The sequence below is a fragment of the Rattus rattus genome, chromosome 2, assembly GCF_011064425.1.
Source record: "Rattus rattus isolate New Zealand chromosome 2, Rrattus_CSIRO_v1, whole genome shotgun sequence".
Taxonomy (NCBI): Eukaryota; Metazoa; Chordata; class Mammalia; order Rodentia; family Muridae; genus Rattus; species Rattus rattus.
In genome coordinates, this window is record NC_046155.1 from 103,665,990 (window position 1) to 103,687,661 (window position 21,672).

The 21,672-nt window shown below is 38.6% G+C and overlaps 2 protein-coding genes across 2 annotated transcripts; both read left to right on the top strand.

Annotated features, from left to right (window-relative positions):
- The first annotated feature begins 1,979 nt into the window (after positions 1-1,979).
- Positions 1,980-2,945, top strand: LOC116894115 (olfactory receptor 52N4-like). The gene has a single exon (XM_032895833.1). It carries the CDS (start codon positions 1,980-1,982, stop codon positions 2,943-2,945), a length of 966 nt encoding a protein of 321 aa, XP_032751724.1.
- A 13,695-nt stretch (positions 2,946-16,640) lies between these two features.
- On the top strand, positions 16,641-19,836 carry LOC116893182 (olfactory receptor 52N2-like). Its single transcript, XM_032895086.1, has 2 exons — positions 16,641-17,586; positions 19,676-19,836. Exons 1-2 carry the CDS (start codon positions 16,641-16,643, stop codon positions 19,834-19,836), a joined length of 1,107 nt encoding a protein of 368 aa, XP_032750977.1.
- The last annotated feature ends 1,836 nt before the right edge of the window (positions 19,837-21,672 follow it).

Below are 21,672 nucleotides of genomic sequence, written 5' to 3' on the forward strand. Positions count from 1 at the left end.
CACAGCGCTCGCAGTGGTGCAGGTGGCGCTGGACCGATCTGAGCCATCTCTGTGGCCTTGGTGGAGCAGGTCACTCCTATGCTTGTGCTCTTGCTGTGGATCCTGAGTTGCCTGTGCACCTCCAGCAGCTCCAACGTGTTCTCGGGTTAGGTGAGAAGACCTAGGGAGTTGAGGGATCCCTGGCGCCTGGGTGCAGGGTTGGAGGACAGGAATTCAGTGTCACTGAGAGGCCTAAGTAAGTGAGGCACTCAGACCCATCTCATCTGGGCCTGGGGGATTGGCCACAGGGATCCTTAAAACTCACAGTTGTCAACCTCCAGACCCATTGCTTCAGTGGTCTACTTCTGGCAACTGTAATCTCAGGTAGATCCGCATTTTTTTTTTGAGGGGGGTGGGGAGAGCACTGAGCAGTATAGAAAAATTGGGATGGTGAAAAGTGCTCAGGTCGTGCAGCCCTATGGATGGGATGAATTTAACATGATTTTGGGTCTTCATGGTGCAGCCAGCCTGGCGCTTAATGTGGCCAGTGCTCTTGGAGGCTGAGCTCCTGCTATTGGATGGTGGAGATAGAGAAGAAAGTCAGTATGCATTCAGTCAATTCCTTGGTTAGGGATGGAGGAGGGAATGCAAGTGGGGTTCAGCAGGAACTGCCTGATTATTCATGTGGGTAGTGTGGAAGGCTTTGCCGAAATAGAACTTTTATTTATGTGACTCTTCATCCACAAAAAACTAATTAAAATGGGTTCTATTTTTATGATTATAAAATCATGAAATCGAAAGATCAAAGAGTATAAATGAGAAAACAATATCATAGATGTCAAAATGTTATTGAGAAAATGCATGTTTTTTTTTTCTTTTTTTCGGGGCTGGGGATCGAACCCAGGACCTTGCGCTTCCTAGGCAAGCACTCTACCACTGAGCCAAATCCCCAAACCCTGAGAAAATGCATGTTAAATGGAGGCAAAGACTCGATAGCCTTTAATAAGATATAGTAATTGAATGGTATACGTATAGTGTAGAAAATGTATATAAAACATTTGTGATATATCTAACACAGGAAATGGAAACTCCCAGAGGACAAGGAAGGTAAATCAGGGGGATTTGTAGAAAGAATAAACCAAAGGATGTTATTGCTTATTTTGTAGAAAAAAATAAACCAAAGAACTCACCATTCTAGGTACCATTAGCTACTCTTGACCTATGACCATACATTCACTTTTGGGGGAAAAAGGATCATAGATCAGTATGTCAAAATACAATAATGAGAAATCATGAAGAATGAGGGAACAATTTCACTGACTTGTGATATCCTGAGATTTACTGGGGAATAAATCATTAGACTATTTTCAGAATCCTTTGAATAGAGCATCAGTAATTAAAGATAAGCTTCAACCACTGTTGAATAAGAATTTTAAAAGTCTAAGTCCTAAGTGTTTAATAATCACTAAGAGGATAAAATCATTTGTCTGTCTGTCTACCTGTCTCGCTGTGTGTGTCTGTCTATCATCTATCTATGAGACTTGCAATATATTACAAACAGGACTCACTCCAGCTCTCCTGACTCAGTCTCCCCAGAGCTGGTATGATAGGCATGAAGCCAGCATGCCCAGACTATTTTCTAAGACCATATCTATAGTAAAATGTGTATCAATTGGTTGAGTAAAGCCACATTTTAACAAATCATAACTGAATACAGTGGATTATTATTCCACAAAGATGAAAGTCTATCTTTTAAAAATTCAGGATCTGGTCAGTCAGAATCTGATCAGTAACAATTGTCTGAGTGAATCAATGAATTAACAATAGAGAACAATACAAACATAACTATTCCTTTGGTTGATTGAATATAAAATGTACTGTATGGTTTTTAAAAGCAAAAGAGAGCTATAGAGAGCAATCTTAACCTGTAGTTTCTCTTGTGTTTTCTTTAGAAAAACCTACATGATTTTAAGTAGTTTCACGGTGGTACTAGCCTGGTCATGTCAGCGCAGAATAACACAGATCTGACTCCAGCTTCCTTTGTTCTGAATGGGATCCCCGGTTTGGAAGACATGCACATCTGGATTTCCTTCCCATTCTGTTCCATGTATGCAGTGGCTATGATGGGGAACTGTGGACTGCTCTATCTCATCTTCTTTGAGGACTCCTTACATAGACCCATGTACTACTTTTTAGCAATGCTTTCTCTAACGGACCTTGTCATATGCTCCAGTACAATCCCTAAAGCCCTCTGCATCTTCTGGTTCCATCTGAAAGAAATTGGATTTGATGACTGTCTTGTACAGATGTTCTTTACCCATACCTTTATGGGGATGGAGTCTGGGGTGCTCATGCTCATGGCTCTGGACCGCTACGTAGCCATCTGCTACCCTCTACGTTACTCCACCATTCTCACCAATGTTATCATTGCCAAGATTGGGTTTGCCACCTTCCTAAGAGGGGTGCTGCTAATTATTCCATTCACATTTCTCACCAAGCGCCTACCCTACTGCCGAGGCAATATAATACACCATACCTACTGTGACCACATGTCCGTAGCCAAGTTGTCCTGTGGCAATGTCAAGGTGAATGCCATTTATGGCCTGATGGTCGCTCTCTTGATTGGAGGCTTTGACATTCTGTGCATCACGGTCTCCTACACCATGATCCTGAGGACAGTGGTCAGCTTATCCTCAGCAGATGCTAGGCAGAAAGCCTTCAGCACCTGCACTGCCCACATCTGTGCCATTGTTTTCTCCTATAGCCCAGCCTTCTTTTCCTTTTTTTCCCACCGCTTTGGGGGGCACACCATCCCTCCTTCTTGCCACATCATTGTGGCTAATATTTTTCTGCTTTTGCCTCCTACTATGAACCCTGTTGTTTATGGAGTGAAAACAAAGCAAATACGAGACTGTGTCATAAGGATTCTTTCAGGGTCGAAGGTTTTCAAAGCTCACAGTATATAAATGACCTTTGGCAGGGTAACAGAGTATAATTATATTTAATTGCTTGCTTATGTGGGAGCTGGTAAAATCCTTGTAGATGTACTAACTTACCATGGCACTGAAAACCAGACCATGTTACATGTATTCTTCAAAAGTCCTGGAAAGCTCACCAAGCTCCCATGATTCTCGCTTCTTTTTTGAAGAAGTAATCTACTGGAAGGACCAGGTTTCATTGACAGAAGCCAATGAAAAATGTGTAAATCAGGAGGATTTTAAGTCTTGTTTCAATATATCAACTGTAATTTTTAGGATGTATGTCAGTTATTGCTTTTGATAGAGTATTATATGTATACAATTGTAAATGTGTATATTGATCTTATACATAGGATGGAGATATATATATTTCAAAGTGCTTGTTTTCAAATACTTCTTTCTTCCTGAAAGGAAAGAGATGTTTCTCATAAAGTCATGTTATTATCTAGAGAGCTCAACAGAATCTTATTAGGCTAGCTAATTTTCTCTGTCCAAGCACTGTAATAATTATTTCACAGAAGAACAAATGACTGTCCCATTTCCTTCAAGACAGCTTTAAAGATCAAGTAGTCCAGAAATAGAGTTATTTCTCTGAAACACGTTTAAGGAAATTCATATATTTTCCATAGAAAAATCATATAAGAAACTATTAAATCTTATTTTGAAGTTTAATTGCAAGTATAATAAAATTGATTATTTCTCTTTTATTTAAAGTCTATTAAATCAATAAAAGAAGTTCAAAGAAACAATATTTATATACTTAATGTTTTGTTAGCTGAGCTGATTTATAAAGAAGGCAGAGTAAACAATTTTTTTATTCTCACTTTTCCTTGTCCAGGAGGCGACAAAACATTCTTTCTTTCAAATCATAATTCGAGAGATCGTAATGATGAATCAACTACAGTCATCAAATTTCATTCATCCATTTTTAAACCTTTTGTACTGTATCACATTTAATAACTTATGAGATGACATTGTCTTTAAAATAGGTGCTACAGACTATTACCAGGATCCAAAACTGGTCAAAAGGCACTGGATATGTGACTATAGGGTGTCTAACCCCTCTGATTGATTTAAATTCAAAATTATGCCCCTAAGGCTCAGAAAAATAATAAAAAGTTCGGTGGGAAGAGTATAAGAACCAGATGACCAGGGTACCTTCTCCTAAATAGTATTTTCTAAACACAACAAGGAAGCCGAACCTATGAAACCTTAACAGTATGGTTGCCTAAGACAAGATCTTCATAATGAAAGTACAATGACATGACAATGACATTCCAGTGTGAATGGGAGAAATTACCCAAGATTATATTCCAGATGAAGATCTAATAGTAACCGATGTGCTCAGAGAGAGGAGAATAAGTTTTATATTCCCCTAGTAGGTTTTCCACTACAAAGTGGTCATAGTCAGTACTTGGTAAATGTCTGTCTGTCTGTCTGTATGTATGTATGAATGTATGTATGTATGCATGTATGTACACATATGTATTTATATGAAGCAATTATTTAAGAAGAGTTTGTGAACTTGAGATTGGGTGAGGCATGGGAGGGTTTGGGGAGGAATGGAAATGATGTAAACAGAGTGTAATGTATGAAATTTTTAAAAGAGTAAAAGTTACTTAAAACTGTGGTTGGGATATGACTTATTTGTGAAAGTACTTATCATGCAATCGTGAGAATCTAGTGATCCTTAAAACTAATGTAAAATAACCAATAGTGGTGGTGTCATGAAACTTTAATCCCAAACTTCAGAAGTTGGAAACAAGAAGATCCCTGTGACTTACTGTTCAGCTAGCCTAGTCTAATTGCTACATCCATAGATCATCACATCGCTCAACCCTTATCAAAGAAGTTTCTTGCAGTGGATGACAACTGCAATAGGTCATTTACTGGTCACTAAATAGGACAGACAAAACAGTGAAATACTTAGCCTAATTTCCATTAATAGGAAAGTACCTATACACGCTTATATTTCACTCACAAGGCTCAGGGCTTTTCATGGATGATTGTACAGAAAGATTGTGAGAAATGGGTAACTTCAAGAAAACTGTTTTCAACCTGCTGCAGGGCAGATAAATGTAAGAACTCATGGGAATTGTGACAGCCTTAAATCAGTCAAAATAAAAGCATGGATGGGGGAGATGGGTACAGAATCACATCACAAGGTGAGGAGCTATTGAAAGTTGTTGGCTTGTGTGAGAAGAGTCAGATTCATTTTTTAAATTTTTTTTTATGAAGCTGTTTTTTTTTTGGTTCTTCTTTTTTTTTTTTTTCGGAGCTGGGGACCGAACCCAGGGCCTTGGGCTTCCTAGGCAAGCACTCTACCACTGAGCTAAATCCCCAACCCAAAAATTTTATAAGATATATTTCTTTACTTACATTTCAAATGTTATTTCCTTTCCCAGTTTCCTGTCCATAAGCCCCCATCCCCTCCCCCTCCCCCCATGGGTATTCCCCCCATCCATCCCCCTTACTGCCCCTCCCCATATTCCCCTGCACTGGGAGTCCAACCTTTGCAGGACCAAGGACTTCCCCTTCCACTGGTGCCCCAACAAGGTTATTCTCTGCTACATATGCAGTTGGAGCCCTGGGTCAGGCCATGTATAGTCTTTGGGTAGTGGTTTAGTCCCTGGAAGCTCTGGTTGGTTGGCATTGTTGTTTTTATGGGGTTGCAAGCTCCTTCAACTCTTTCAATCCTTCCTCTAATTACCCAAGGAGGTCCTGTTCTCATTTCGGTTGTTTGCTGCTAGCATTGACCTCTGTATAGGACATGCTCTGGATGTGTCTCTCAGGAGAGATCTATATTCAGTCCCTTTCAGCATGCATGTTTCAGCTTCATCAATCTTATCTAGTTTTGGTGGCTGTATATATATATATATATATATATATATATATATATATATATATATATATATATATATACCACATGTGGGGCAGGCTGTGGATGGCCATTCCTTGAGTCTCGCTGCTCTAAACTTTGCTTCCATATCCCCTCCTATGGATATTTTTCCCCCTTTTAAGAAGGAGTGGGAGCATCCGCATTTTGGTCATCCTTCTTGTTGAGGTTTGTATGGTCTGTGGTAATTTGAACCTTTTGGTTAATATCCACTTATCAATGAGTGCATACCAAGTGTGTTTTTCTGTGATTGAGTTACCTCACTCAGGATGATATTTTCCAGTTCCAACCATTTGCCTACGAATTTCATAAACTCGTTGTTTTTGATAGCTGAGTAATATTCCATTGTGTAGATGTACCACATTTTCTGTATCCATTCCTCTGTTCAAGGGCATCTGGGTTCTTTCCCGCTTCTGGCTATTATAAATAAGGCTGCTATGAACATAGTGGAGCATGTGTCCTTGTTATATGTTGGGGGCGTCTTTTGGGTATATGCCCAAGAGAGTATAGCTGGGTCCTCAGTTAGTTCAATGTCCAGTATTCTGAGGAACCTCCAGACTGATTTCAGGAGTGGTTGCACCAGTCTGTAATCCCACCAACAATGGAGAAGTGTTCATCATTCTCCACATCCTTGATAGTGTCTGATGTCACCTGAGTTTCTGATCTTAGCCATTCTGACTAGTGTGGGGTGGAATCTCAGTGTTGTTTTGATTTGCATTTCCCTGATGACTAAGAATGTTGAACATTTCTTTAGGTGCTTTTTGGCCATTTGATAATCCTCAGCTGAGAATGTTTGGTTTAGCTCTGTACCCCACTTTTTTTTCTTTTTTTTTCCGGAGCTGGGGATCGAACCCAGGGCCTTGTGCTTGCTAGGCAAGCGCTCTACCACTGAGCTAAATCCCCAACCCCTGTACCCCACTTTTTAACAGGGTTATTTGGCTCTCTGGAGTCTAACTTATTGAGTTCTTTGTATATTTTGAATATTAGCCCTCTATCAGGAGTAGGATTGGTAAAGATCTTTTCTCAATCTGTTGGTTGCCGTTTTGTCCTAACCACAGTGTCCTTTGCCTTACAGAAGCTTTGCAGTTTTATGAGATCCCATTTGTCGATTCTTGATCTTAGAGCATAAGCCATTGGTGTTTTGTTTAGGAAATATTTCCCTGTGCCCATGTGTTAGAGACTCTTCACCACTTTTTCTTCTATTACTTTGAGTGTATCTGGTTTGATGTGAAGGTCCTTGATCCATTTGGACTTCAGCTTTGTCCATGGTGATAAGAATGGATCTATTTGCATTCTCCTACATGCTGACCTCTAGTTGAACCAGCTCCATTTGTTGAAATGCTATCTTTCTTCCATTCAATGGCTTTAGCTCCTTTCTGAAAGATCAAGTGACTATAGGTGGGTGGGTTCGTTTCTGGGTCTTCAATTCTATTTCACCAATCTACCTGCCTGTCTTTATACCAATACCATACAGTTTTTAAGACTACTGCTCTGTAATACTATTTGAAGTCAGGGATGGTGATTACCCCAGAGGTTGTTTTATTGTTGAGTATAGTTTTTGCTATCTTTGGTTTTTTGTTATTCCAAATGAATTTGTAAATTGCTCTTTCTATGTCTATAAGGAATTGAGTAAGAGTTTTGATGCATTGAATCTGCAGATTGCTTTTGGCAAAATGGCCATTTTTACTATATTAATCCGGATACTCCATGAATACAGAAGATCTTTCCATCTTCTGGGATCTTCCTCACTTTCTTACTACAGAGACTTGAAGTTCTTGTCATACAGATCTTTCACTTGCTTGGTTAAAGTCACACCAAGATATTTTATGTTATTTGGGATTATTGTGAAGGGTGTCATTTCCCTAATTTCTTTCTCGGCTTGTTTCTCTTTTGTGTAGAGGAAGGCTACTGATTTATTTGAGTTAATTTTATACCCAACCACTTTGCTGAAGTTGTTTATCAGCTTTAGTAGTTCTCTGGTGGAAGTTTTGGGATCACTTAAATATACTATCATATCATCTGCAAATAGTGATATTTTGACTTCTTATTTTCCAATGTGTATCACTTTGATCTCCTTTTGTTGTCTGATTGCTCTAGCTAGAGCTTCAAGAACTATATTGAATAAGTAGGGAGAGAGTAGGCAGCCTTGTCTAGTCCCTGATTTTAGTGGGATTGCTTCAAATTTCTCTCCATTTAGTTTAATATTACCTACTGGTCTGCTGTATATGGCTTTTACTGTGTTTAGGTATGGGCCTTGAATTCCTATTCTTTCCAGGACTTTTATCATGAAGGGGTGTTGAATTTTATCAAATGCTTTCTCAGCATCTAATGAAATGACCATGTAGTTTTTATTTTTCAGGTGGTTTATATAGTGGATTATGTTGATGGTTTTTCATATATTAAACTATCCCTGCATGGCTAGGATGAAGCCTACTTGATCATGATGGATGATTGTTTGGATGTGCTCTTGGATTCGGTTTGCCAGAATTTTATTGAGTATCTTTGCGTCGATATTCATAAGGGAAATTGGTCTGAAGTTCTCTTTCTTTGTTGGGTGTTTGTGTGGTTTAGGTATAAGAGTCATTGTGGCTTCATAGAAATAATTTGGTAGCCCTCCATCTGTTTCAGTTTTGTGGAATAATATGGATAGTATTGGTATGAGCTCTTCTTTGAAGGCCTGATAGAATTCTGCACTGAACCCATCTGGACCTGGGCTCTTTTTGTTTGAGAGACCTTTAATGACTGTTTCTATTTCTTTAGGAGTTATGGGGTTGTTTAAATGGTTTTTCTGTTCCTGATTTAACTTTGGTACCTGGTATCTTTCTAGGAAATTGTCCATTTCCTCCAGCTTTTCAAGTTTTACTGAATATAGGCTTTTGTAGTAGGATCTGATGATTTTTTGAATTTCCTCTGATTCTGTAGTTATGTCTCCCTTTTCAGTTCTGATTTTGTTAACTAGGACACACTCTCTGTGTCCTCTGGTTAGTCTGGCTAAGGGTTTATCTATTTTGTTGATTTTCTCAAAGAATCAGCTTTTGGTCCTGTTGATTCTTTTTATAGTCCTTTTTTTTCTTCTTGGTTGATTTCAGCTCTGATTTTCCTGCCTTCTATTCCTCCAGGGTGTATTTGCTTCTTTTTGTTCTAGAGCTTTTAGGTGTGCTGTCAAGCTGCTGATATATGCTCTCTCCTTTTTCTTTCTGCCAGCACTCAGAGCTATGTATTTTCCTCTTAGCACAGCTTTCATTATGTCCCATAAGTTTGGGTATGTTGTACGTTCATTTTTATTAAATTCTAAGAAGTCTTCAATTTCTTTATTTCTTCCTTGACCAGGTTATCATTGAGCAGAAAATTGTTCAACTTCCATGTATATGTGTACGATATTCCCTTATTTTTATTGAAGACCAGCTTTAGCCCATGGTGGTCTGATAGGCCGCATGGGATTATTTCTATCTTTCTGTATCCTTTGTGGCCTGTTTTTTGACTGATTATATGGTCAGGTTTGGAGAAAGTACCATAAAGTGGCGACCAGAAGGTACATCCTTTTGTTTTAGGATAAAATGTTCCATAAACATCTGTTAAATCCATTTGGGTTTATGACTTCTCTTAGTCTATCTATGTCTCTGTTTAATTTCTGTTTCCATGATCTGTCCATTGATGAGAGTGGGGTGTTGAAATCTCCTACTATTATTGTGTGAGGTGCAATGTGTGCTTTGAGCATTAGAAAGGTTTCTTTTATGCCCTTGTATTTGGGGCATAGGTATTTAGGATTGAGAGTTCATCTTGGTGGATTTTTCCTTTGATGAATATGAAGTGTCCTTCCTTATCTTTTTTGATGACTTTTGGTTGAAAATCAATTTTATTCGATATTAGAATGGCTACTCCAGCTTCCTTCTTCACACCATTTGCTTGGAAAGTTGTTTTCCAGCCTTTCACTCTGAGGTAGTATCTGTCTTTGTCTCTGAGGTGTGTTTCCTGTAGGCAGCAGAATGCAGGGTCCTCATTGCGTATCCAGTTTGTTAATCTATGTCTTTTTATTGGGGAGTTGAGGCCATTGATATTGAGAGATATTAAGGAATAGTTATTGTTGCTTCCTGTTATATTCATATTTGGATGTAAGATTATGTTTGTGTGCTTTTCTTCTCTTTGTTTTGTTGCCAAGACGATTAGTTTCTTGCTTTTTCTAGGGTGAAGCTTGCCTCCTTATGTTGTGCTTTACCATTTATTATCCTTTGAAGGACAGGATTTGTTGAAAGATATTGTGTAAATTTGGTCTTGTCATGGAATATCTTGGTTTCTCCATCTATGTTAATTGAGAGTTTTGCTGGATACAGTAACCTGGGATGGCATTTTTGTTCTCTTAGGGTCTTTGTGACATCTGTCCAGGATCTTCTGAATTTCATAGTCCCTGGTGAGAAGTCTGGTGTGATTGTGATAGGTCTGCCTTTATATATTACTTGACTTTTTTCCCTTACTGCCTTTAATATTCTTTTTTGTTTTGTGCATGTGGTGTTTTCACTATTATGTGACAGGCAGAGTTTCTTTTCTGGCCCAATCTATTTGGAGTTCTGTAGGCTTCTTGTATGTTTATGGGCATCTCTTTCTTTAGGTTAGGGAATTTATCTTCTATGATTTGCTGAAGATATTTACTGGTCCTTTGAGCTGGCAGTCTTCACTCTCTTCTATACCTATTATCCTTAGGTTTGATCTTCTCATTGAGTCCTGGATTTCCTGTATGTTTTGGACCAGTATTTTTTTTCTGTTTTACATTATCTTCAACAGTTGTTTTGATAATTTCTATGGAGTCTTCTGCTCCTGAGATTCTCTCTTCTATCTCTTATATTCTGTTGGTGATGCTTGTATCTAGGGCTCCCTATCTCTTCCTTTGGTTTTCTATATCCAGGGTTGTCTCCCTTTGTGCTTTCTTTATTGCTTCTATTTCCATTCTTAATTCCTTTACCTGTTTGATTTTGTTTTCCTGTAATTCTTTCAGGGATTTTTGTGATTCCTCTCTATAGGCTTCTACTTGTTTATTTATATTTTCCTGCATTTCTCTAAGGGAGTTCTTTATGTCTTTCTTGAAGTCCTCCATCATCATGATCAAATGTGATTTAAAATCAAGATCTTGCTTTTCTGGTGTGTTTGGATATTCAATATTTGATTTGGTGGGAGAATCATGATGCCATGTAGTCTTGGTTTCTGTTGCTTGGGTCCTGTGCTTGCCTCTCGCCATCAGGTTGTCTCTATTGTTACCTTGTTCTGCTATTTCTGACAGCGGCTAGACCATCCTATAAGCCTGTGTGTCAGGAGTGCTGTAGGCCTGTTTTCCTGTTTCCTTTAAACCAGTCATGGGAATAGAGTGTTCAGCTTTCAGGTGTGTAGTCTTTTCTGTCTACTGGTCTTCAGCTATTCCTGTGGGCGTGTGTCCTGAGTCCCCAGGCAGGTCACTTGGAGCAGAAAAGTTGGTTTTACCTCTGGTTCCGGGCCTGACGTTGCTCCTTGTGGGGGCTGTGTTTCACCTCTCTGTGGGGGAGGCCACCAGCAGGGACTGCCCCACCTTTTCTCAGGCCCCTGTGCAGAGGGGTCCCAAATGGTGTTAGGTGTTTTCCTCTGGAGTCAGAAATGTGGGCAGAGTGTAGTCTCTTCTGGCTTCCCAGGCGTGTCTGCCCCTCTAAAGGTTAAACTCTCCCTCCCAAGGGTTTTGGGTGCAGGGAGCTGTTGACCAGGTCCCTTCAGATCAGGGCAGTGTCTGGACTGCAGGGGACTACCAGAAGCCCTATACAGTTTCCTCTTGGGCCAGGGATGTGGGCAAGGGTGGGCAGTGTTGGAGGTCTCTTCCGCTCTGCAGTCTCAGGAGTGCCCTCCTGTCTGTGCGGTGAGTTCTCTCTCCCATGGGGTTTGGGAGCAGGGAGCTGTGGGCCAGGCTCTATTTTCATTTTCAATTCATTCACCTGTTTTGTTTTCCTGTAATTCTTTTAGCGATTTTTGTGTTTCCTCTCTAAGGTCTTCTTGTTTACTTGTGTTTTTCTACATTTCTTTAAGTCTTTCTTGAAGTACTCCATCATTATTCAAAAATGTGATTTTAAATAAAAGTCTTGTTTTTCTGGTGCATTTGGGTATCCGGTATTCTCTTTGGTGGGAGAACTGGGCTTTGAGTTTGCCAAGTAGTCTTGGTTTCTGTTGCTTAGGTTCCTGCGCTTGCCTCTAGCCATTGCGTTGTCTCTGGTCTTTGCTTGTCTTGCTGTTTCTAGCAGTGACTTGGCCCTGCTGTAGGCCTCTGTGTCAGCAGTCCTGTACAACTGTTTTCCTGTTTTCTTTCAGCCTTTCCTGAGAACAGGTGCTCTGATTTCAGGTGAGTCAGTGCTCCTGGAGACTGTCTTCCAGCTCAAGGCTCAGGCAGGAATCAAAGGGTCCTGCCCCTGATTGCTCATAGGTCCTTGCACCTAGTGGGCACAGTTGGCACTATGCCCTTCCATCTTGGGTCTGGACTGTGGGCAGTGGGTAGTCTCCTCTGACTTCTCAGGAGTATCCACACTTCTGAAGGTCCAGCTCTCTTCCACATGGGATTTGGGTGCAGGAAGTTGCTTGGCCGGTTCAGTTCAGTCCGGGGCACAGACCAGAACTGGCCACTATCTCTTCCTATATCCCTGTGTCCAGAGGCCTGTGCACTTTCCTCTTGGACTGGGGATGTGGGCCGAAGTGTGCAGAGGTGGCAGTTTGACCTGCGGTCTCAGGATATCTGCACTCCTGGCTGGTCAGCTCTCTTCCCCACGGGATTTGGGTGCAGGGAACTGTGGGATGGTATCAGTTCACTCAGTTGTTTTTCTTTAAAATGAAATATCCAAAACCCCCTTCTGACTTCCACTGGTCATGCATGTAAAGACATGTGCATGCAGACACATCACAATAAATAATGAACTATGAAAAAGATGTTCATTTTTCATAAGTTTTTGTGTGGTGTTTGATATTCTTTTCTTTTTACCAATAAAAATAAGTCATTTAACAATAATAAAATGAGATAGTAGGAAGAAATCCAATCACTGAAACATATAGGTATATGGAATACAAATATAAACAAAATAAATACATTTGAGTATTTACTCATATAGATGTAAGCACGTGGACTCATTAATTTTTCATGGTGTTTATTGATTCTTTGTGAATTTCACATCATGCACCCCAATTTCATTCATTACCCAGTCGTTCCATGTGGAACCTGCACCCTTGTAATCTCTCACCAAAATAAATCAAAAATGAAAATTAAATTAAAAAAAAAAACCAAAATCTCACTGTGGAAACTGCAGTGTGTCTCAGTGTCTCACACTATATACCTGTCTTCCAAACAGCTGCTCTAGCAAATGATCATTGTCACAGGTGACTGTTCTGGTCAGAAGCCTCTGCCTTCTGCTACACCATCAATATTGGATCCTCAATGAGACTCCGTTGGATACCTTGTTGTTGCCCTGAATCATGGAGATCATGTAGCTTTGATTTTTTATGACCAGCCCCTTCAGAAGTTCCAGCAGCATGTGTGTATAAAGATATTGTGGTGGGCTATCTCAAAGCACTGACATTGGATCTGGGCCTGGGTGGTAGCTGAGTGGCTTAGTCTGTCAGCTTGCCTGCTCCCTAGGCACCAGATGAGCTCTTCCATACTAAAGCTACTAAGGTCAGCTTTCTTATGCTACCCAATTGCAGAGGGGGTTGGCTCTCCAGAGTGCATTAGGCAGTGAGGGCATGGGCCAACTCTCTCATGTGCATATCACTGCTGGTACCAAATTCAGTGACTGGTGAAGGGCTTGGAATATTCAGCTTGACCCTCAGAATGGCCTCAGTTGAAAGCCCAGACCATAGACTTTCTCATGGTATTTGGTGGTAACAGTGGTCACAGACATTAACACAGACACCTGCTGCTGCTGAAGTGCCACAGACTCAGATATGTCCCCTCAGCTGCAAAAAGAGTCCAAACATCACTACGGCCTCAATTGGCACTGCAGGCTATGTGAAAATCAGGCTATCGTGACTACCAATGTGTCTATAGTTCTGCCTCTTTTAATAGCCTGCAAGCTGCACATCTTCTTTCCCTTCTACCTCTCCACCACATACTTCTTCATTAGAGTTGCAGCCACAGCTAGCCTGTACCTCATGGTGGCAGGCCAGGCCTGTCTTATAAATTAATTTAATCAATAAATGTAAAACATAAACTAGAAATATTTTTCTACATCAACTTATATATTATATCTGATTATGTCATTATTGAGCCTCTCTTTTTCAAAACTATCCAATACATGTGAATATATATGTGTGTGTGTATATATATATATATATATATATATATATATATATATATATTAAAAGATTCACACATTAGTACACATATACATATTTGCAGTGGGCATTACAATGTCATGAGTTGGATTATTAACAAGGTAAATAAAAAGAAAGATAGTTATTTCTGTCTATCAAAATTCTTTCAGAATCTACACCTCACATAGAATGTGTAACTTGAGTATAATTTCCTCCTAGTTTCATCAGTGCCTGAGGATTAAATGCCAAAATTATCTCAGATGTCCCAAAGGATGTTCTCTCTCCAACCACAGTCTTCTGAGACACAGAACTACAAAGACCCAATCAAGTGTACACTCTCCAAACTGGAGAACTTGAAAATGATGCAGGAATGCTGGGTGGGTGTAGAACCCCTCATGCTTAGGCTCTTGGTCATGGATACTGCTCTGGTCTCTCTTAGAACTGAGGTGAGTTTGAGAGACTTCTAATGATCATTGCTTTCAGAAAATGGAAAAAAGCTGAAGACAAAGAAACTCATGAGTTGTAGAGCACAGGAGTTCTACTGACCTCCATATTACATTTCCATTAGCCTGGGTGAAATGGGTAGAAAAGCTTCCAATGTTGTAAGGCAATAGCAAAATGACTTTGTAATTAATTGGAGATAATGAAATTCAGTTAGTTACTGGTTCCCACAGGGAAAATGTGTTTTCTTTACATTTACTAATAGATATGTTCAGATTTGCATCCAGTAGAACAGTCCTTTGGAAGGGAGCTTAAAAGTCATACAAAACAAGACTGGAATAGTAAGGATATTGGCAGGACTTGCTGAAGGAGGCTCCCTCTGCAAAAATCTGCCTATGCAAAATGCCACACAGCCACAGGCCACACAGAATCTTTCCAAAAAGTCCCAGATGGGACTGCAGCTATATCACAGACAATTGCTGTGTGGAGAGCTCTCTCAGTGAGTGAATAACTCTCATTTCTCATACCTGACCTGTCTCTGCCCTAAGTAACAATTCAGGGTAAAGTTTCTCTGTCTTGCATTTTTAAAATCATGTTCTTACATCGTCACAAAACTCAATACTCAGCTTATGAAACTTCCTATCAGTATTATGATCTATCACTCAGGGTCATAGACACAAACATTGAATGTTTGGTAGAAATTTCAAACTTTCATGTGATTTTTAGCATGTAAGTTAAAATTTTAGCCCCTGCACCTGTGTTACAGGTGTTCATTCTACACAATGAAGATATAATATGTGTCTGTGTGATTTAAGTTTGAATAGGGGAACCAGCCTTCTCCTAAATATTAGTAACCTAATGTATTAGATTTTGCCTAATTGCTTAATTAATATATTTTCCCAAAATAGAATGCTGGCAGGAATGTCAAAGGCAACCTAATTATCAAGTCAGTGCAGAGTATATACCTTATTACATATATTATTAGTGTAAAAACTCATACATCAGGTATTTAATTATAGGTGCTGGGTATATTCTCACTTTGTTGTGTAAACATATCAGAGGGTTTTTAGTGCTAGAGGTTACTATCCTTTAAGACTTCTAAAAGTTGTACAAAAAAATCTTTTGTTCCTTCAAATTCAACTCTATCCATCTATTTTGTATTTCAAAGAAGCTTTAACTCATTGTCAGGATTCTTCCATATCTATTATAAATATGTTATAGAAAGAAGCTCTTATACTCTTAGAGAATTAAATTTTAGCAACATAGATTTTTTTTCTTTTCTGGAATATTTTGAGTGCCGTGAATAGTGCGAAAAATAACTATGTGGGAGATGAATGGATCCCAGTGTGGGAAATATAAGACAAAATTCCCTGTACTAAGGGAGGCAAAGAAAGAGCTCAGTTTGACTTGTCTGGCTGTGATGCAATTGGCATTATGGGTAGATTTTATTATCATGCATTAACAGATTGTCAGATTTCTGCACTTGTTCATTTGTTTTAAGTTGCAAGCACAAAGCAGACCTAACAGCTCAGATCTATCCAAATATTCTGGGTCCTTTGATGAGTCAGCATTATGATTCTCTAGCTATGTTAGGATTGAGACATTGAATGCACATTCCAAAGACAGGGACATATTCTCTTACAGAAATTACAGTGGCAACTCGCTTAGTTACCTTCTAGTAACAGCATCCTTTCATGAATTCTTATACAGTTTTACATATATATATTATATGCAATATTATTGTTAACAATATTCTAAGCTTGATGTACTTATATGAGTGTAGAAAGAGAAACCTGAACCATAAGTGGGCTAATCAAGTGGTGAACAACATATTCTCTGTCAAGTGAAAAATGGCAAGAGAGTATGAAGTAATGAAGAATACTGCAAGACTCTTAAAAATTTCTAATTTTAATGTTTTCTCATTTTTTCAGGTTATCATTTATTTTATACATTATTATTATATTTTTACCATTTATTTATATTCTTTTCTAGTACACTGACATTATTACTGAGTATAAAATGCTCTCATCCTGCCAGTCATTATGTCTAGAGCAAACAGCTCCAGCCTGACCCCAGAATTCTTTATCCTCAATGGTGTTCCTGGGCTGGAAGATGCACATGTCTGGATCTCTCTGCCATTCTGCTTCATGTATATGATTGCTGTGGTGGGGAACTGTGGGCTTATCTACCTCATTGGCCATGAGGAGGCTCTGCACCGGCCCATGTACTTCTTCCTGGCCTTACTCTCCTTCACTGATGTTACCTTGTGCACAACTACAGTGCCTAATATGCTGTGCATATTCTGGTTCAATTTCAAGAAGATTGGATTTAATTCCTGCCTTGCCCAGATGTTCTTTGTCCACATGTTGACTGGAATGGAGTCTGGTGTGCTCATGCTCATGGCCCTGGACCGGTATGTGGCCATCTGCTATCCTCTTCGATATACCACCATCCTCACCAACCCTGTGATTGCCAAGGCTGGGCTTGCTACATTCTTGAGAAGTGTCATGCTCATCTTTCCATTCACTCTCCTCACCAAGCGCTTGCCCTATTGCAGAGGCACCCTTATCCCTCACACTTACTGTGATCACATGTCTGTGGCTAAGGTATCCTGTGGCAATGCCAAGGTCAACGCAATCTATGGTCTCATGGCTGCTCTATTGATTGGTGTGTTTGACATTTGCTGTATCTCTGTGTCTTACACTATGATACTGAGGGCAGTGGTGAGTCTGTCCTCTGCTGATGCTCGTCACAAGGCCTTCAGCACCTGCACATCTCACATTTGTGCTATTGTGATCACTTATGTGCCTGCATTTTTTACCTTTTTCACTCATCGTTTTGGAGGACACACTATTCCTCACCACATCCACATCATAGTGGCCAACCTTTACCTGCTCCTGCCTCCTACCATGAACCCTATTGTTTATGGAGTCAAGACCAAGCAGATTCGAGAAAGTGTAATCAAATTTTTACTTGGAGATAAAATGGGCATTCCCTAAAACAAATGCATGTTAATACCAGCTCTACAGCTTTTGACGGGAAATATAGTGGAGAAAAAATTAATAAAAGATGAATGAAAGAGTATTAAGTCATCTACTTTGTAGAAGTTCTGAAGTTTTTGCAAGTGAAATTATGAACTATTCTTTATAAGGAAAATTTGCCAAAATATAGGACTTAGAAATTAAACGCAGTGCACTCATTCTGTATAACTCTATATGAACATAATTCTAAATATGTAGAAAAGTAATAAAAAATGCATGGACAGTAAATGTCAATCTTTGTTCTGTGTTTGAAAGACAATCTTGCAGTAGTTTGGGAGAACCTTGTCCTCCCAGTTAAGGGCAAACTTTTACATCAAGTATGTTACTATATTGCGATTGTACAATATATATATACCAATTGTAATGATTTGTTAGCTTTATATAAACTCTTTATTTTTCAATGTTCGAGAGGTCTGCTCTTCCCTGAATATTCAGTTTTTAAGCTCCATAAAAACTGTTTTTTTTTTTACTAGTAATTGTGTTGTTAAGTAGGTTATATTATCAGGTTTCTATGGCATTTGATATTATTTCACTCCTTCACTCATTTTTGAGACATCAAATACAACTAATTCTTTTAGCGATAAACTGTGTTTAATTCAAGGGCCCAGAGCTAAATGTCCAATAATTCCAAATTGCTGGGCACTGAGAATGGATACACTGGTAAGGAAAACCTGAAATGAAACATGTATGAAAAACAAGAAGAGATTATTAAAAATAGATGCACCTTAGTAGACAATTAATCAAATGCTTTATTGATCTTGGATTCATGTAGTTTGAAAATTAAAATGTTTAATTTCTAAGGATTAAGCATGTTAATAAATTTCTGTATGTGTATAAATGTCAACTTTAATACCTTTTTCAAACATAACAACAACTTACCTATAAAATGTATAAATATGCCAATTCTTACAAAAGAGCATAACATGGTTTCTGGTATACTCTAATTGTTTAATAAATTATTGTATTGTTTATGAGTTGTTAGTTTCAACTCAGATTAATTCTGAACATCAGTGTCTGATGAAAAGTCTTTTCTCAGTGAGGATTAGTTTTCTATGGCTGAGTGTTCATTGGCTTCTCACAAGCATGCTAGTGTAGGTCATAGTTTTATTTTTATTTAGATATTTTTTCCAGACAATATGTTTTTGTCATATACTTCCCTTCTTACAATTACTCCCAGATCCTCCCCACTTGCCTATCCATTTAATGTAATGTTTTTTCTCTTTGAAAAGAATAATACAAAAATCATTAATTTAATAACAATAAGACTAGCAAAACCAATTAGACAAAATATACCCAAACAAAAGATGCACAAATACACAAAGTCCATTTTTAGTTGGCCTACTCTTTCTCGCTTTGGGATTGCCTTGAAATATGATTGAATTACCCAGTAAGGCTCTATTGGAGAACAGATTTTCTACTTCCCAGCAGCTAACAATTGTAGCTATGATTTTGGCTAGGGTTGCAGTACTGTGTCTACTTCCCCTCCTCAGTACTTGGATCTTGTCTGGTTTGAATATGTGCAGGTATTGTATGTGCTGTCACAATTTCTGTGAGTTCCTATGTATACCAGTTCTGTTGTAGCTAGAATATACTATTTCCTTGGATTCATCTACCTCCTCTGGCTCTTACATCTCCCCCACCCCTGCTTCTGCATAGATTTCTGAACCTTGATAGGAGAAGTTTGATTAGCGACATTCCATTTAGGACTGGGTACTCCAAAGTCATTCTCTTTCTGTGCATTGACCAATTATGGGTCTCTGTCTTATCCCTATCTACTGCAAGAGGAAGCTTCTATGATGAACAGCCATGGTTTTAATGTCTTCTATATGCTTGATTCCTTTCTGAAACATGTAAAGGATTACAAAAGCTGGACTGAATTCTTCTAGTAGAGACAGAAATGTCTTTGGGATGATTAAGTTAAAACTGAATGAATGTTCATTGTTACTTATTGGGGGCAGTGGGTGAAGACTTTACGGGGCTATGATATGAATCTTGAGTGTATGTAAGTACTTAGGGAGTACAGAAAACCAAGGGAGACATATTAAATGTTAAGGGTAAGAAAACAATTACAGTTATGTTTCAGAAAGTAGGAAGAACAAAGAATGGTGAGGAAGGCAGCAGAAGGCCTGTCTGGGAGAGCTTGGGTTATGCTTTCCATAGGACAAAAGTGACAGCCAGCTCTGTCATTCACTTTTGAGTCTTTGAATGAGAAAATATTTAACTCTAATCAACTGCCCAGTAGTCAGCATCTTTGGTGGCTCAGATTCCCACCACAATCTCTAACCCTTTAGTCCTTGCTTCATCTTTCTGTGTATCCTCAGCTTTTTCTGTTTTCTGTAAAAAGAAAATACAGTTATCCAGTCCCTTCCCACTACTTCAGCATTCGGCTAGTATCCTCGCAGTCTGGACTCTGCGCATCCCTGGGAGAGTGGAGCCTTTCCATGTTTTCCTCTGGAATTACTTTCTTTAGAGACATACAAATGTTTTCAAGGTTGTAATAGTCAAAATAACACCAAAACATGTGTTTTCAGATAATGTGTTTTAAAAATATATGCTCATTTGATCTTCAAATCACACTTGAAAGTAATAACAATTTGTGTACATTTTACAGTTAGGTAAAATGAGGCACAAAGATACTGAGAAGTGAACGGCTTAATGAAAATAACAGGGCAATTGGCAGAGCCTGGATTTTCTACAGAGGCTGTGTGCTTCCAGCGTCTTGCATTTTAATGACTACAGTGTGCTAGATTGTTTACCCCATGCCCAAAATTAAAAAAAAATGTTCCAGCATAATGTTCTGAAAGTAATGGTGAAAAGTCCCTGGTGCTAACCCTGACCTGGGTGAACTGGTAAGTGTTTTGAGTCTAACAAGAGGGCTCAGCAGGTAAAGTGCTTGCTGTGTAAGCCTGATGAACTGAACTCAATCCCTGGAACATACAGTAGAAAGATACAATGGACTCCAGAACAGACTCTCGAACATCCTCTGACCTTCAACAGTTGTGTCATGGCATGTGTACACTAGTATGGACCACACAGACAGTAATAATAAATAAAAGAAAAATAAATAATTGAATATATGAAATACTTTAAAGTACAAGGCACTGCCAATAGATTCTTGAAGGTCTAATGCTGTGCACAATCACAAGACAAACCACTTCTGCTTGTTTTTCAACTTATCCTCAAAAGTGACTCCCCTAGAGCTGTCATACAAAGTTTAATGATTCTGTTGTTCATAAAATAGTTCCCCCCTGGATTTGTTCCTATTGGTGATGGCTATATAACCTTTTATACTTTTTGCTCAAAGGTGACCAAGTAAAAACATATCTATGCTGATTAACATATTGACAAAGACATCTCAAAGCCCCCAATGTTGATTATCCATGTACTCTCACATGGCTACACAGCAAATTTTTTCCAATTTGTAATAAACTGTACATAGACTATCAGCTCCAAATATAGCCACATATATGTTCTTTTGAAAAGTTAGTTGTAGTTCGTATTTAGTACATAATCTAATATATATTATATATTTATTATATATTTATAATATATCTTACATATTCATATTATATACTATAATATATTTTATATCACATATTTGTATATGATATATATAAATGAGCCTTATAGATTTAAGTTTCTCAAAAAGTAAAAGTAGTAGTATTAAATGATCTAGTAACCCCTGCTATCTTTTTGTTATATTTCTTGGAGAACTATTTACAAAACTGTAGCATTGTAAGCAATGCAAGGGTTTTTCAGCTGAAGAATAGCTAAGAAAATATAACATAGACAAAATACAAGTGGGAGCAAAAATAGAATTGGGAACCAGAGCTGAAAAACATTTCAGTTTGATCAGAAGAGAACCACTGTAAAGCCATGTTTAAGATTGGCAGGATTAATATAGTAAAAATGGCCATTTTACCAAAAGCGATCTACAGATTCAATGCAATCCCCATCAAAATTCCAACCCAACAATTTGCAAATTCATCTGGAATAACAAAAAACCCAGGATAGCTAAAACTATCCTCAACAA

What these genes read in the sequence shown, in the direction of transcription:
- LOC116894115 (XM_032895833.1), top strand. Translation starts at nt 1,980, where the DNA reads ATGTCAGCGCAGAATAACACAGATCTGACTCCAGCTTCCTTTGTTCTG.
- LOC116893182 (XM_032895086.1), top strand. Translation starts at nt 16,641, where the DNA reads ATGTCTAGAGCAAACAGCTCCAGCCTGACCCCAGAATTCTTTATCCTC. An exon ending in TTTACTTGGAGATAAAATGG is followed by an intron (nt 17,587 to 19,675) that starts GCATTCCCTAAA and finishes AAACCAAGGGAG; the next exon opens with ACATATTAAATGTTAAGGGT.